Source organism: Pogoniulus pusillus, chromosome 34 (genome assembly GCF_015220805.1).
Source record: "Pogoniulus pusillus isolate bPogPus1 chromosome 34, bPogPus1.pri, whole genome shotgun sequence".
Classification (NCBI taxonomy): domain Eukaryota; kingdom Metazoa; phylum Chordata; class Aves; order Piciformes; family Lybiidae; genus Pogoniulus; species Pogoniulus pusillus.
Genome location: NC_087297.1, coordinates 7,091,782 through 7,109,001, shown reverse-complemented (window position 1 = coordinate 7,109,001; position 17,220 = coordinate 7,091,782). Strand labels below are relative to the sequence as shown.

General features: G+C 42.8%; 1 protein-coding gene across 4 annotated transcripts in view; it reads right to left on the bottom strand.

Moving 5' to 3' along the window:
• ASXL3 (ASXL transcriptional regulator 3) overlaps window positions 1–17,220 on the bottom strand; it is a 129,078-nt gene that overhangs the window by 26,836 nt on the left and 85,022 nt on the right. For all 4 annotated transcript variants that reach the window (XM_064170724.1, XM_064170721.1, XM_064170722.1 and 1 more), the window contains one exon: window positions 15,166–15,329. In XM_064170724.1, the coding sequence (XP_064026794.1) occupies window positions 15,166–15,329 (164 nt within the window). The remainder of the gene's footprint in view (window positions 1–15,165; window positions 15,330–17,220) is intronic.

Genomic DNA, 17,220 nt, shown 5'->3' with positions numbered 1-17,220 from the left:
CAAAGTTTCAGACTCTTGTAGTAACACATTAACTAGAGAAATTCAAAATGAAGAAACTAAATGGCTTCTGTGTAAAGGTTTTTGTGGCTTATGAGCACATGGGCTGACCACAGAATGAATAGGGGTCAACCTGGCTATAAAACTGCACAGGTGAGCACAACACTGGAGGCTGTAAATAGGAGTACTGTGTAACCACACAGAAATCAGTTCTGCTCCCCTTGGTGTTACTTATCATCTGAGTTGGAGAAATCTGTTCAGTTTTGACCCAACTCAGACCATGCACAAAGACCAAAGGAAGAAATGAGGCTATGCACAGATTTAAGGTCTTAGACCCATGGAGATTGCATTAGTAAATGGTACTTCCCAAGAAATAGGGAGATGAGGAATGGGTTACTGCCTCCATGTTGGCATTGCAAAATGAACACTGTAATCTCTGATGCACTCTCTGATGCCAGATGTAGCTGCTGAACTGAACAAAGAATAATAGAAGTGAGAAAGATTCAGATTAGACACTGAGCAGAAAACTTTCTAACAGTGAAAACAACAAAGTACTAAACTTATTTGTAGAGGCTGTGAATTCTCCATCACTGAACAGTCAAAAAAACCTTTAGGCAACAACATAAAACCCTGCTAATTCTGCTTCAGTGTAGAAAAGGCATGTCAAGATATAAAAGATCACAGGATCACAGAATAATAGAATGGCTTAGGTTGGAAAAGACCTCAGAGATTATCTACTCCAAACTCCCACCATGGGCAGCAATGCCTCTGCACTAGACTCAGCTACTCAAGGCCTCATCAAATCTGATCTTGAACACTCCCAGGCAGGAGGCACCCACAACCTCCCTGGGCAACCTACTCCAGAGTCTCACCACCCTTGTACTGAAGAACTTCTTCCTAAGAGAGTTTAAAAACAAACTAATAACAGAACGCTTCACAGTTTACAAAGCCAAAGGGCAGCATATCAAGTTGCCATCTATTACATCATGAAAAAGAAAACTAAAAGCACTCTTGCCCTCTGCTTGACTCTCCTGTTTAAGTCAGTTCTTGCACTCTGTCCTCAAGGCCTCTAGCCTCTCTATGCCCTTCCAGTGGAGTCCTCTATTCAGTCTAGTGCGACTGACCACAGCTCAAGGTTCAGCCTCTCATTTGGACAGTACAACCTTCAGAAACACTGCAGTTTCCTAAGATAATGACCTAGCTTTGCCTGCACGTGATTTAAACCTCAGATTGCAGTTAGTTCCAAAATACCTTACATGGATGGCATAGCATGGAGCACTGCACTATCTCCTGGCTCTGATTGTAATGCAGACACACTCTCAGTTTCTGGAACCATCTTTCTCAAATACAAACCTGTCACATCAGCCACCACAATTACCCTTCCTGATGGCTGGAAGGAGCCTCACTTACTCATCAAAACTCCTTTGCTAGCAGCTGATATCTTGAGGCATACTAAAAGCCAGGTTACATACTTTCTGTTCCTAAGGCTGAGCATGACATCCCTGTGCAACAGACTTCTCATTAAGCCCAAGAACCAGAAATTGTTATTGGGAAATACAGAATGGTTACAGAGGGCATTACAAGACCATGTGCTGCACCAACACCAAGGTTTTCTAGACACCCAAAAAAGTGTTACCATTGCAAAATGGACAAGGCACTAAAAAGGGGAACAGAACTTACTACTGTATGTGCTCTTGTCAGTCTCTGGGCTGTTTAATTTCTGACTGACAAGTTCTTCAGACACTTTAACAAGATCTGATTGCACTTATATGAGCCTAAATTCCATATAATAATGCAAAACAATGATTCCCCTGTTCACTCCTTTGGCTAATGATCTGGGAACCAATTATACCAAGGAGTTCTCCATAGCTAGAGCTTTCCCTGTCAAGGAATAGCTGACAGTTAGGAGACTTAACTTTTAACCATCTGAAAAACACTTTAAAGTGAACTTGCATGCATTTCCAGCATGAAAAATTATTGAGGAAGTTTCTCTGTTTCCTGCAGAAGACTGCTGACTGTTCAAGTATGCCATTATCTACCTAAAAGTCATTTTTCCACTTACACAACCACCACTCAAAGAGATTGTGATAAATGGGACCAAACTAAAAGGATGCTCTAACAGTTGGCAAGTCTATAATAGAGAATGAGTGTGAATGCACTGGGGTAAGAAGAGGCAAAGCAGCTGTAGTTGTCACAAGAAATCTGTAAGCTCTGTTAAACAACGACTGCACTTCTGCCACACAACTCCACGTTAAGCAAAGCCTCCACATTTTTCAGAAGTCAGCAATGTGTGAGTGGTACCATATGGTAACAACACGAGACAAAATCAGAGGTTGGACTCACCCTTCGTAATTGCTCTTGCAGATAAAGCTTGTGAAGGAGCCCATAAGAGCCAATTAATAGGAAAGCTGTCAGAGAAAAGACTTCTATTTCTATTTAGCTTAGCTGGCATAAGACTGCAAGAGGGGGATTTTGGTTTCCATAAATATTCCAGTCCATTCCATGTAACTGTGGCTACTACTCATATCTATGCATCCACCATCTTCTGTTTATATCAGTTAAGCTCTGCCAGCAATCAGTGCTAACTTCAAGCACACACACAAGTCTTCCATGGGTTAGTTGCCTATTGTTGGAAATACAGCACTTGTTACTGAAGTTGCTGCTCTTCACATTTTATTTGGTTCTGGTAGAAAAGGCCAAACAAACCAGCACTTCTTCCCTAGAATTTTATTCCAGGCTCATGTAAACTTTGGAGGAAAAGGTTTAGGGCTTTGCTCGCTTGCGATCAGAGCATCACTGAGAAGACAGCTTCCACGGTCTCTCTGCACAACCTGTTCAGTCTTTAACCACTCTTGCTGTGAAATTAGTTTTCCTGATAATGAAATCTGAATTCCCCGTGTTTCAGCTTGTTTCCACTGTCTCTAATGCTATTACTGTACACTCCAAGAAGAGATGTCTGCTCTGCAACTTCCCATTAGCTATCTGTCAAGTGCCATGAGATCCCCTCACAGCCTGCTCCCCTCCTGTGTGACCAAATCCAGCCCTCCTATGCTACAGACTCTTAACCATCTTGGTAGCCCTCCACTGGGATTGATCCAACATATCAATGTCTTCTAGAAAGAATGGGTGTCAGCAACCACTTCTCCTGACCTGCCGTTCGTGGGCCTGTTCATTGAGCCCAGCATGCTGCCAGCCTTCTTTACTACCAGAGTCCAATGCTGGCTCTTACTTCACTTGCAGCCCACCAGAAACCCAGGGTCATTCTGTCCTTTCCTGAGGCATTTGCTCAAGGCAATGTTGCATGGGTGCAACATTTGCTTTCTCCAGTCTTTGGGGACCTGTCAAAGAGGATAAAGAGCAGCCTTGCAAAGACACTGCCCATTACCCAATGGCCTTTCCCAACAAGAGATGCTGAGTTGATCAGATGGTCTAGCAAACTTCCCTCACAGTGATGCCCATGCCACTTTCCTGTCCTCTGACTCTGACACCTAAGGTCTGAACCAGGCTGTAAACTACCTCACAGAGGAGCTCTGTACTCATACACTGCTCCTCTTGTCCTTTCTGCCTGTCTTTTCTCAGGAGAAGCAAATTTTTATCAATGGTTTTGACATACATAAAAAAGGAAAGAGAAATGTGTGCTGAGAATGGCCTAGCATAGTACTGGAGAGGAGCAAACAAAGGGGAGGGGAATGAATAGTAAAGGAGTTGGTAGTTACCAGGTTTAAAATGCTGATGATTTCAGGTCTTGAGGACACAGATGGTAGGAATGTGGAAGAAGAAATGCAGTTGGAAGCCACAGAACACTTTCTAAAACAGACAGGGCTTGCCAAAAACACAGAAGACAAAAGGATAGCAACTGTTTCTTTGCCTGAAGATAAGGAACATTTCAAGGCTGGTCTCAAACACACACACAGATTGACACATAGTGCTAGGAATCTGGAGGAAAATTGGCCCTTTCTTAGAACAGCTTCCATGTGTTTAAAGCCACCAAAGGAAGAAATTCTGAGTTTAAAATAGTAAACAGGAGTACAAGAAAACTGCTTCTGATGAAATGCAACTATCAGGACCTTTCTGCTGTTGTGACCACAAAGCAGTTATTGTAAAGCTGTGAAATCCTGAGAAGCACAGGAATGATCAGATATTGAAGGACATGGAACTGTTGGAGAGAGTCCAGAGGAGGCCACGAAGATGCTCAGAGGGCTGCAGCAGCTCTGCTATGAGGACAGGCTGTGAGAGTGGGGCTCTGCAGCCTGGAGAAGAGAAGGCTTCAAAGAGACCTTGGAGTGGCCTTCCAGTATCTGAAGGGGGCTACAGGAAGGCTGAGGAGGGACTATTGACAAGGTCTTGTAATGACAGGACAGGGAGTAATAGGTTTAAACTGGCAGAGGGGAGATTTAAACTAGATGTTAGGAAGAAGTTCTTCACAATGAGGGTGATGAGACACTGGCACAGGTTGCCCAGGGAGGCTGTGGCTGCTCCCACTCTGGAGGTGTTCAAGGCCAGGTTGGATGAGACCTTGAGTGACCTGTTCTAGTGGGAGATGTCCCTGCCTATGGCAGGAGTTCAGAACTGGATGAGCTTTGAGGTCCCTTCCAACCTAAACCATTCTATGATTCTATGATCCAGCACACAGGAACAGAGCAGACAGCAATGCATGCACCTGACTGATGATCTGCTCCCAGAACAAACAGCTCAGCCACCTCAAGTTCATGTTTTAGGTCTTCACCTATATCTCTCAGAGCAGCTCTGATGTAACACAGCTTGAGTGCTAATGCTCACTCTATGCAGCCTCTCTTCGACAGGTCTCACCTTTCTGCAGCAGAGTACAGCCTGACCCAGAACAGAGTTACATTTTGTTTAGTCCTCATTATGAAGTTATCCATACTCCTGCTGTTCCCAAGTGATCACTGACATAACCCAAACAGTTTGTCCTCAAATACAAAATGAAAAGACAGATTCTGAAGGCAGATGGTGAATGTAATTCTGAGTATGACTTTAGTCTTTCACAAAATAGCCAGACTAAACTTAGAAGTGAAACATCAAAGGATGAAAATGAAAATATCTACCTCCATAGGAATAATTGCTTCAGACATGAGGAGAAAAGGAAGAAGAGGCTTTTAAAGAAAGAAACAAAAGACCTTTTCCATCTTCACTAAAGTGGGAAATATGCTGAGTAAGGCTGAAGAATTGCAAACATATGCTTCCAAAATGAAATGTGACTTGTTAATTTAGACCTTGTCTAAATCAAGAAGACAAGTGGGATAGCTATATTCATTCCAATACACTGCAGTGTGTGTGTGTGGTGGGGGGGGGAGGGGGAAAGACAATAGAATCCAATCTGGTTGAGCTCAGATGCAAGAAATTAACTGAAGAATTTAAGGAGAATAATAAATCTGGCAAAATGGAAAGACAAAAGCACGTTTTAAAATGAAGTGAAAAGTAAAATATAAGGAGAGTAAGATATGCAGCAAACAGCATCTTCTAACACAATTGGAATTATAGAGATTACAATTAAGTTACATTTTTCTGTTGCATCTGGCATACAAGTACAGTCCCAAGCTCAGCAGAACACAAAACAACAGCAAGTATTTATAAAAGTACTAAAAAAGAGGCACATAAGCCTGGGGGATAAAAAAAACTCCAAAGTAAAAGTTTACACAGCTTGTTATCAAGCCAAGCATGTATGAAACTTGGTTAAAAAAAGATGCTTGGAGACTTTGAGAGAGTAAAACATTATTAAACTATTCCACAATGCTCACATGTTGGGAAAGGCTGAGAAAAGAAAAAAAGATGTAAACACTCAGGGTCTACTTAGAGAATCACCGAAACATTCAGGTTGGAAAAGACCTTGAGGACCACCAAGTCCAGCCAACAGTCCTATAAGGTCCGTCCTAAACCATATCCCCAAGCACCGCATCCAAAGCATCTTTAAACACATCCAGGGTTGGTGACTCAAATCCGCCTCATGTCTGACCACTCTTGCTGTGAAAAAAATGTTCCTGATGTCCATCTAGCTTTTGATAAAAGTAGAAGATGTAGGCCTCTGACCCCCAAAAGCAGAAGGTGAGTGGCTGTTACAAGTAAACATCGGTGAAAACCCCACACCAAAGCCCTTTCTCCAGCGTTTGACAACATTGCCTTCCTATGAAAAAGGAAGGACTGTGTGTCCTTAACGTAAGAGACAACAAGGTAAAGGAAATTTAAATCTAAGTAATACAAAGAATAGCAATATTCTGAAATAATGAGGAATCCTCCCCCCCCCAGCCTCTTTTTCCTTGTTTTATTTAAGCAAAAGAAATAGACTGAAGAGAGGGAAAGAGGAGGAGGAGGAGGGAGGGAGAGAGAAATTGAAGGAAGGAAGGAGGGAGAGAGAAAGGGAAGGCATGTTCTGTTCTTCATCTAATTCCAATGCAAGCCTACGGTGGCAACACTGGAGGCACTGCAGACTAACTCACATCAGATAATTACAAGCACTCTGCAAGGAAGGAACAGTAGGAACACTGCCCACTGCAGTAGTGCTACACATCCTTAATAGCCACATGATGTGAAGCATGCCAGTCCCTGGTGTCCACAGATGTTACAGTTTATGTCCACATATTAGTTATACACTCAGAACACAGCTCCTAGTAGAAAGCCTTTTTAAAAGGGCCCTGTGCAAGTCTTTTCTCACTGGAAGGAAGGTGTTTTATCAATTCTTTCTTTCTTTTTAAGGCACTAATGATTCTGCCAAATGGAAATGGAGCTGGTATTGCATACAAGACTCTCTCTCTTTTTTTTTTTTAAAGCACTAACAGCTGTGCTCTGTCCTTTCTAACATTTGTTTGGAATGAAGGAGAGTGGAATAAAAGCTTCACATGTTTGCATCAGAAGAACAGCCGTAAGCAGAGACTCAGAAGGACTTAAAGGAAAGGATGCTGTAGAGACAGCTGTGGCTCTTGTATTTCCAGCTCTCAGCAAGCATAGCACTGCTGCTGAGTCCTACCAGATGTTCTGAGTTGAGCCTTGCTACACACAAAAGCAATTGCAATAGCTCTGCTAACACCTCTGCAGAACTTGTTCATAAGGGTGAGATGTGTTTTAAGTCTGACACGAGCTTGTAGCCTGGGTTTGAGAAATGAAACAAGAACATGCACAGTACGGATGCAGCATGCTGGAAAACACTGATTCGTGGTTCTGAAATAGTGACCAGACCTGCAGAAATGCAACAATGTGACACTTAACCAAAAATGTAAAGCTTCCTCTTCACCTGTGGATTGAGGAAGACCTCTAAGGAACACTGCAAACCAGCAAACACAATTCCATTACCACATCAATCAGAGCAGACAGGTTGCGATGCAGGTGCAGTGAGCCTTAGTGGACTGCACCAGGGAAACTAACAGACTATTTCTGTAGCTGAAGCCAACAGGGATTTTGAAGTAAAATCCTTCAGCCTTCAACTCACATCAAGTGAAACTGATGTCTGCTGTTAATAGATGGCTGTGAGAGGTGCAGATCCACCACCCCTACAGCCGCGTTTGGTAAGAAACGTATTAACTCACAGCATAAGGACAGGGGACCAGCTGGGGACAGTAACCTCTGTAAGCAGAGGTAACCCTGGTTAGCTGAGCTCAGGAATCAGAGCCCCAGACTGACTGAAAGGCAGCTTAAATGCTTTGGAACGTCTCCATCCATCTAGTCTACAAGATACCAGTATTAAAACTACTCTCATAAAGCTGTACAAATAAAGCCCATTACAACGACACCACACTACTCACATGAACCAATGAAACCAAAGGAAAAGAGTCAGTTAGGAGGAGAAATGTGACATAAAATGACCTTCAATTACTATACACACAGGGGTGCCAATTTAACAGCTTTTTAAATATGCTTAGGTGCAGAAGACATATGTTACATTTGACCTTCTACTGCAAATGTTCTCCTCTGAACTAAGTGCTTTTGTCATAACCTTAAAACTATTTCAGTGTAAAACTCAAACATTTACAGGAGCAGAATAATAAATATTTGAAAGCTACTGATGATAGAGAATTGAGTAAGACAGGTAAAGGGCTGCAGTATTAGCAGAGAAGGCAGCTAGTAAGAAAAGGTAACCATTTAGCTACTACTAAACAAGAATTCCATGAAGAGAAACGTAAAACAAACCCAGGACCAAATAACACACAGAGGGCTCATTTCTGCAGTTTGATGTCTTGTAAAGAAAATGCTTGGAAAGTCCAACTGCAAATAAATCCTCAAGTGCTGATGAAGTTAAAGCAAACAGGAAGATGATTACACTGCTACAGGGAAGGAACTGTGAAAATAAAGCTCTGTTTACTCTCTTTTAATATGAAGCTAAGACACGAGAAGATATACACTAAATAGTATTTGATTTATTCTTTTGATTACAAGGAACAAAATAAATATTAAGTATCAGGAAGGCAGATAGGAGACCTCTCTCCCTGCCCTTCACAAGCATAAGAATTCTGTGCACTACTCCTTACCTGCTCTACGCTGCAGCACTCAAACTGATGTGCCTTGGAGGAGGAGTAATTTGTGCACATCAAAAGCAATGGTTACCTTTTGTTATCAGTGCTCAAACAGGAGGAAAGGATATTAAGTTGACTCATACTACATGAAAGCAAAGAGGTTTTGAAACTGAATTCTGCAGATAATCTCCCCCAAATCACTTCTAACTACTTTAAACAGAATAGAGCAAAATCATGAACTGACATCAGCCTCTGCCTTTTTCTCAGTGCAAGAGAGGAAAGGTTTGGGAACCTCACTACAAAGCACTGAGGTCCTGCAGTGGGTCCAGAGGAAGGCAACGAGCTGAAGAGTCTGAAGAACAAGGCTGGTGAACAGCAGCTGAGGGAACTGGGGCTGTTTAGACTGGAGAAAAGGAGGCTGAGGGGAGACCTTCTCTTTTTCCGCTACAACTCCCTGAAAGGAGGTTGTACAGAGATGGAGGTTGGTCTCTTCCCCCTACTAAGTGGTGACACAATGAGAGGAAATGACCTGAAGCTATACCAGGAGAGGTTTAGGTTGGATATTAGAAGAAACTTATTCACTGAAAGGGTTCTCAAACAGTGGAACAAGCTTCCCAAGAAAGTGGTTGAATCTCCACCCCTGAAGCTGCTGAAAAGAGGCAGAAATGTGGCACTGAGGGATATGGTTTACCATGAGCCTTGGTAGAGTAAGAGAATGGTTGGACTTGCTCTTATGAGGGCCTTTCCAACCAAAACAATTCTACGGTTCCATGATTCTATAATCAGCCTGGAAAGTTCCAGCATCCAGTATCCAATGTGAGTGGGCCAAAACAGAAACACAGAACTTGTGCTGACCTTAAAATGCCAAGGTGTCGTCACGGTATTACACAGCAACACCGGCACTGACCCCAGGGACAGTTCACATTTTGGGATTCACTGAGTTGGAAATGAAAAGAAAGAGATTAAGGTGGGCTTCCACCCTTTTACAATCTTTGATTTGCATGTCACATTTTCCTTTCCAGTAGATTGGTTTATACGAACCTGACATGTTCACAGGCACTTCTGTGATCCTACAAGGCTTAACTACTTCCTTCAGAATAAAGTGAGCTTAGAATTTGGAACCTAAGTAACTGCCTTGACTATCTAGAAGCTAGATTGAGTCAGAAAATAAAGGCTTGCTAAATTTCTCTCATAAAACAAGTAAAGCTAAGACAAACTGTAACTTCTACTGGTTTTAAATGCTCTTTATGAGTAGGTTTGGCCAGATAAAAGGGCACTGCAACTTCAAACATAGGTCTGAGAAGCCTTTGGGATCCTTCATGAGTGTTTTACAGAAGAACCATCCTGTGTGAAAGGGCAGGGAAGGTGCAAACCTCAAGAGGTTCAGGAGAACTGTGTTTTATCAGTAGAGAAAATACAGGACAGGGTGTTAAATTTTCAAGGATCAGAAGGTTGTTAAGCATTTGTAGAGTCTGGAAAGACACATTTTTTTTCTGAGCATTTAGGCAAGAACATTCTGGTGAGCTCTCCAAGGATGAGTAAAATCACTTCAGCTTCCTGGGACTATTCGGATGAAGCAGAATGTCTCTTCTTGGAAGCTTCCTACACGAGTGTATATCCCTTCTTTTTGCCTTCCCCAGCATTAATAGCCAGGATTTGGCTCCTCAGTAGCACGACAAGGAAAGATGGTGTAGACAAGCTCCTGCCAGCTGCCACTCCTGTTCAGCAACCTGTCACACAGCCCTGTTACTCATCCTTGCACAACATAAGTTGTTTAATTAATATTTAAAGGGGCACTGATGCAGCATAGCAGTGATGATACAGAGAGAAACTTCAGCTTTGAAGAGGAGTAGCTGCTGAGAGCTGGTCAGGATGCTGCTACATGTAATTATCAACTTGATGTATTAGAAGCAGGTATCTCTTTGATGAAAATTCCACTGTTCTTCAGCCACAGAATGTTCTAATTAGAGCTGAAAAGAAAAACAATTTGCTGGGATTTATGACAACTGAAATGTTTTGTGCAGAGATTGCTTTCCATACAGTTTACATACCTACAGGTTTTCTTTATTGCCAGCTCAGACATCCAGGTCTCCTGGGGGGATCACCCAACAGGCTCCTGTATCAGCTGAGCTTTAAGATTTCTGAGCCTTTGAGTCCACACAGATTAATAAAAGAGCTGAAAATATGGATGCTCAGATTTCAGACATCAATTTCCCAGGATTCAGTGAGGCAGTATTTTGGAGCAGCCTGCTAATCAGACAAGCCTGGCTCAGGTCTGCTTGTATGGCCACATACAATTTCACTCTGCACCCAAATAAAAGCAAATAAAATCCTTGATAGAATGTATTTACCATAACTGCCTACTTGCTCCTATTTCTTTTATAGGCATTTTGAATACAGAAAATTACACACAGGTCTCATTGCTACTGACATTAAATTTGAACTAATATACAAGCTGAAATCAATTTCAAGTGTGAGTAATTGATGATACAATCTTTTCCTAAGGGGGTCAAAAAACAAGGCAGCAACAGCAGCAGAGTTGTTCTCAGCCTAGAATCATAGAATCATAAAAGAATCACAGCATCATTAAGGTTGGAAATGACCTTTAAGCTCTATTCCAACCACAACCCAACTACCACAACCACTAAACTATACTCTGAAGTGCCACATCTACTAATATTTTTAACACCTCCAGGGATGAGTACTCCTGCACCTTCCCAGGCAGCCTTGTTCCAATGCCTGACCACTCTTGCAGCAAAGAAATTTTTCTTAATATCCAACTTAAACCTCCCCTGGCACCAACTTAAGCCCATTCCCTCTTGCCCCATTGCCCTCTTGTCACAGGCTACTCGAGGAAAGAGACTAACAGCAGCCAACCTCCTTTCAGGTAGCTGTGGAGAGGAGTAAGATCTCTCCTCAGCCTTCTCTTTTCCAGGCTAAACAAACCCAGTTCCCTCAGCCTCTCCTTGTACAACATGTCCTCCAAACCCCTCACCAGCCTCATTGCTCTTCTCTGGACACCCTCCACTCTGGGACACTTTTCCTAAGGCCTTTTGTTCCATGGATTCCACAAGGGGTTCCCCATGACTCCCTGACAGCAATCTCAATATCTGAAAAGGGAAGAAAACTCAGAGAACACATCCTATGAAACTCCTGACTTAGCCCTGAACTTTTTCTGCACAGAAGAGACTAACCAGGGCTGAGAGAGAAGCAATTCATTTACAATAAACACTTACACACCAAAAAAAGAGAAAACCTCAACTCCCTTAACTAATGGTTGCTAAAAATGCTTATTCAAACTGACATATGCATGACAAGTTTCAGCTGAGTACGATTTAAGGAGGAGGAGTTACACCACCCAGAAAAATGGTGTTTATGACAGAAATGACAAAGGAGCATTCATCATGGGTTTTTTTTTCCCTATGTGGAGCAGTAATAAAGCCTAAATGAGGCTGCACTTCATTAGTAATTTATTTCACAGATCACTATATATACACAAATAGCATAACTCTATTACAGTTTTATAGTGCCATTCATTACAGTACTTCCCATACTATATCCACATGACAACATGGAAATGCAGCTTGCCCTGGGGAATACAGCGGCAGCCAACTGCAGGGCAGTGCACAGGGAGGAAACACTTCAGAGCCAGAAGAGCAGAAGTAGGAATTTGCAGGCAAAACAAGAAAAGGACAACATAAACCAACAGAAGTGAACCCTCAGAGATGGACAGATAAAGAATCACAGAATGCTAGAATTGCTTGGGTTGGAAATGACCTCCAAGATCAAGGCCAACCATCAACCCAACACCTCCATGGCCATCACACCATGTCCCCAAGTGCCATGACCACACTCCTCTTGAACGCCTCCACCACCTCCCTGAGCAGCCTGTTCCAATGCCTCACCACTCTTCCAGAAAAGAGATTTCTCCTAATATCCAACCTATCCCTTCCCAATTTCAGGCCATTTCCTTGCATCCTATCACCTGATACTAGACAGAAGAAATCAATTCCCACCTCACTGCAACCTCCTTTCATGGAGTTGCAGAGAATGAGGTCTTCTCTCTGCCTCCCCTTCTCCAGTTCTCCCAGTTCCCTCAACCACTCCTTACAAGACTTGTTCTCCAGATCCTTCACCAGCTTTGTTGCCCTTCTCTGGACACACCCCAGAGTATGCTTTGCTTGCCTGATGCCTCATTTGACAGTAGAAATAAGTGAGGAAGACTGAACAACCTTGCTTTGTCCAGTCAGAGTGACTAACAGCAGTGACTGGCAGCAGAGCCCCCTGACTGGAATTCTTTTTCCCACTTACTTCAACCCTGAGCACTAGACTGGTGTTCTTGATGTGCCACAGGAAGGGAAAGAAGATCACTTCTACTGCTTTCATCAGCTCACATCTGGGATGCTACTCTTTGGGTATAGCAAAGGACACACTCTCAGGTGTCAAGAAAAGGCATGCAATTCTTTCCCTGCTGAGACCTCCACAAAGTGAGGATTTGGGAGCACTGCATTCACACACACACACACCACACCCCAAAAACATTCCTCAAACACACTTAGAGGCCAAACACCTCCATTAATCCTTCAGAGATGGAGGCTCTTGCCTTCTAAGCACGCATTAAAACACAGTATGTGCCACATAAACCCACCAAATGCTGTGAGAAGACAGCAGACAGGACACCTGTAAATGTCTCACAGCAACTGCTTTTTTGTGACTAGTTTGCTTGCAGAGTAAAAGCATCCAATGATGTAGTGCTGGGCCTTTGAAAAAGCCCCCCCCAAATATTCATTAGGCAAACACCTTCTGAAATACAAATTAAAAAGAAATGATTTGCTTTTAACTAGTGAGGTATGATTAAATTCCACAAATACTCTCTTGATTTTCTTGCCAAAAGCTCTGCTGTAAAAACCCTGATAAGAAGGTAAATGGTTTGTTAGTTCTGGAGCCTCTATCTTTAAAAATAAATTTAAAAGTGAGAAGCTCCCAAGTCAAGCCTCTGTACTCAAAATGTAATTCATGAACACAGGGATATTTAATCATTGGAGAACCACAAGGTTTTTTACCAAGCAGGTTTTTTAAAGTTAAATTAATTAGAAAGAGAAAAAAAAAAAGGTCAAAGTTATCAGAAAAAATATTTGCTGGGCACTAAGTTAAAATTTGTTCTCCAACAGGCAAAAAAGGTTCTGTTAACATTTGTCAGTACTGACTTTGGCTGTGTGACACGGGAGCATGAGCATAAACACATTTACACTGTCTAGCCTTCAGCTCTGGGTTTAATCTCTTTTGCAGCTATTCCACTCTCCAGGCACATAACTTCAGAGCACAACATGCAGCATCTAAACGGACAAGAGGCTGAGTAAATTAGCAGCGATGCGAAGTTTTTCTCTGCTTTCCCTGTATGACTGTGGCAGATGCTAAGTGCTAACAGGTGGAGAGATGGCATTTAAGGTACTGCTTTAAGATGCAGGTTTTAAGCAGCCATGTGAGTGACCTGTGGCCTCTAGTTATTGCAGAACAAAGAGGGATACTGACCATCTGCAAAAAATATGCACGAAAAAATGCCCTGTTTGGGCAATGTAATGCATCTGAAGGAAGCGCAGAAGTATTCCCCACTGAAACTGGTAAGACTGTTAAACCTGGACGTGAGCAAAGCAAATTGGTTTTGGGCTCTCTCTGATAGTTTAACTGCTAGACATGCTGGGGAGATTTTTGTTTTTGTTGCCTTAAGAAGCCTGCAGTCTGACCAACAAATGCAGGAAGGAACAAGTGAAATAATATGAAAGTGAACTTTTATTTCCACCCTGTTATTCCTCAAATCATCTCCTCAGCAGAACTGTTTAACAACCCATATACCTACAGCCACCAGCTCTGAACAAAAACTTCCTTCCAAGAGGTGTGGATGACTGGATTCACAGTATCACAGTATCATCAGGGTTGGAAGAGACCTCACAGATCATCAAGTCCAACCCTTTAGCACAGAGCTCAAGGCCAGACCATGGCACCAAGTGCCACGTCCAGTCCTGCCTTGAACAGCTCCAGGGACGGCGACTCCACCACCTCCCCGGGCAGCCCATTCCAGTGTCCAATGACTCTCTCAGGGAAGAACTTTCTCCTCACCTCCAGCCTAAATTTCCCCTGGCGCAGCCTGAGGCTGTGTCCTCTCCTTCTGGTGCTGGCCACCTGAGAGAAGAGAGCAACCTCCTCCTGGCCACAACCACCCTTCAGGTAGTTGTAGACAGCAACTGCAGTGCTCTGGAGCTGAGCAGATCCATACCTAGGCATGTGTGAAATGTGAAAAGAAACTAATAGAACTAATATTGACCTGGGCATTGCTGGCAGAGTGCCCAGGCAGATCACAGGTGAAAAGAGATTCAATGTAAATAAAGTTTTGAAGATGAGAGCTTTATCTTCAACACCACAGGCAGCAAAGCTAGTCGGGACACTGGGCAAGCTCAGAAGACCTGTGGGCAGTTTCCATTGAGACAAACCAGGCAGCTGCACAGTTCTCACAAAGAAAGGAAGGAGGAGCTGGCTGACTCTTGGATAAACTTCACAGACATTCTACATCTAACAGTTCTACCTAAGGAAGCATGAAATTGTCTTCTTACTCTTGCCTGGAACAATTCCTAGTCAATCAAATCAGCCTATGCAAACACACTGTAAAGAAGTCTCATTAAAGAAAGAAATATTGCACGATGCTACTTACCTGCCTGTCTACTTCTGGAAGCAAAAGCAGGAGGTATTGTTGAAAATGCTGAGGTAAAGAAGCAAAGGTGTGTTTATTTATTAAAGCCCTCAGGTTAGTGTTCACTAGAATAGATCCTGGTGTTTCTATGTCAATATCCTCAGCTTTGGTCCATTTCAAATGTCCTGGAGTAAATAAACAGAAATAACTTTAAACATAAATAAAGGAAGAGAGTAAGGACAATTCTTCTTTTAAAGTTTTCAGCTTTTATTGTGTAATACATTAAACTCCAGAGAAGCTGTACTCTGCAAAGTAACAGCCTTTTCTAGGTGTCTTAACAGCTTCTGTTATATTCCCTGTATTTGTCTCTTGAGCTCTTACAGATCCATGTTCCAGTTAACATCACAGCTGACATATTCTTACTTCCAGCTCGAGAGACCAACTCAACTCAGCAGCAGCAGAAAATTTTCCTGTCATGTCATCAACATAATTATAAGGATCTATTTCCAAGCCAAAGGCTGCTTGATGAGGCTGATGTGAATCAATCATTCTGGAGAGCTTCTCTCTAGCACTGCTCCATACATCTGCAGCGCACTATGGCCACAGCACCTGCTAAAAACTACCTGTGTGAATAGACAGTGATCATGGCTGGGGGGGGAATCTTTAACGTGCTAAATCAGTGTCTGGAAACATGCATTGTCCAGAATTATCCTAAGAGCCAAAATGGTCAATACCCAGAAGGCACAGCAGGAATCCTCAGGTGTGTGGCAAACAGGGTCTGTGGGGAAAAATACAAACCCAGGAAAGAGCAATGTGAAGACTCAGCACAGGGCAGGGGACATAAATGGATGGCTGAAAGAATCATAGAATCATAGAATCAACCAAGTTGGAAGAGACCTCCAAGATCAGCCAGTCCAACCTAGCACCCAGCCCTAACCAATCAACTAGACCATGGCACTAAGTGCCTCATCCAGGCTTTTCTTGAAGACCCCCAGGGACGGTGCCTCCACCACCTCCCTGGGCAGCCCATTCCAAGGGGAAATCACTCTCTCTGTGAAGAACTTCTTCCTAATATCCAGCCTATACCTACCCTGGCACAACTTGAGACTGTGTCCCCTTGTTCTATTGCTGGTTGCCTGGGAGAAGAGGCCACCCCCCACCTGGCTACAATGCCCCTTCAGGTAGTTGTAGACAATGTCTTCTTACTGTCCACAGTGGATAGCAGAGGTAACGAGCTTCAGCTCTTGCACAGTAAGAAATATTTGTGTCAAGATAGTGGGAAAAGAGAATTTTCAGCCCCCGAGGAGAAGAAGGCACTGGGTTGGATCCATAAGGAGGCATTACAGTCAGTGGAAACCTTTAAGAATATGTAAGACAAATGTCTGTCAGGAACAGTAAGTGTCTAACTGATGTTGCCCTATGACTGACGGGCAAATTAGATGACCACTGGATGTCCCATCTGGTCTCATTTTGTTATTATTTCTAGGATAATATTTAAAAGCTACATTTTAAAGCTCCTTAAAGAGCAATTACTGCTACCTGCTTCAGGCTATACACATACCGCTACAATCCTTTTGTTCCTCTCGGTCTTAACGTATTATGATACTTAATATGGAAATGGAAGAAGTGAGGAGTCCAGGTGGCTGCAAAAAAACCTCAAAAGCTTCTAACAGCTCCCAGGAAACTCCTCCAGGTTTTACTCTGTTGTACTTTTAAATATTTAAAAGATGCTACAAAAGGAGCTTTAACTAAATCATACACAAACTCCAGCAGAATCTCTGACAAGAAGGAACTGAAAAGAATATTCCACTGCTATGAGCAATGATGGCATTTGGCAGTCACACAGGACCTCTCAGCAAGGGTTATGACTGACACATTAAGAAGAGTAAATCTATTTTCCAAATGGGGGGGATTTGGGGCACACTGATTATGAGGAACTTCTCCAGTGCTGTAAATTACTGAAGAGTTAGCATGAATAAAAACAATGTCATTCTGCATTAGGTCTCCTGGAAGGCCTCTAGCAGCCTTGTCTGGAAGGCTATCCCCCCCAAAACACAGGAATGAAGGAAAACCCAG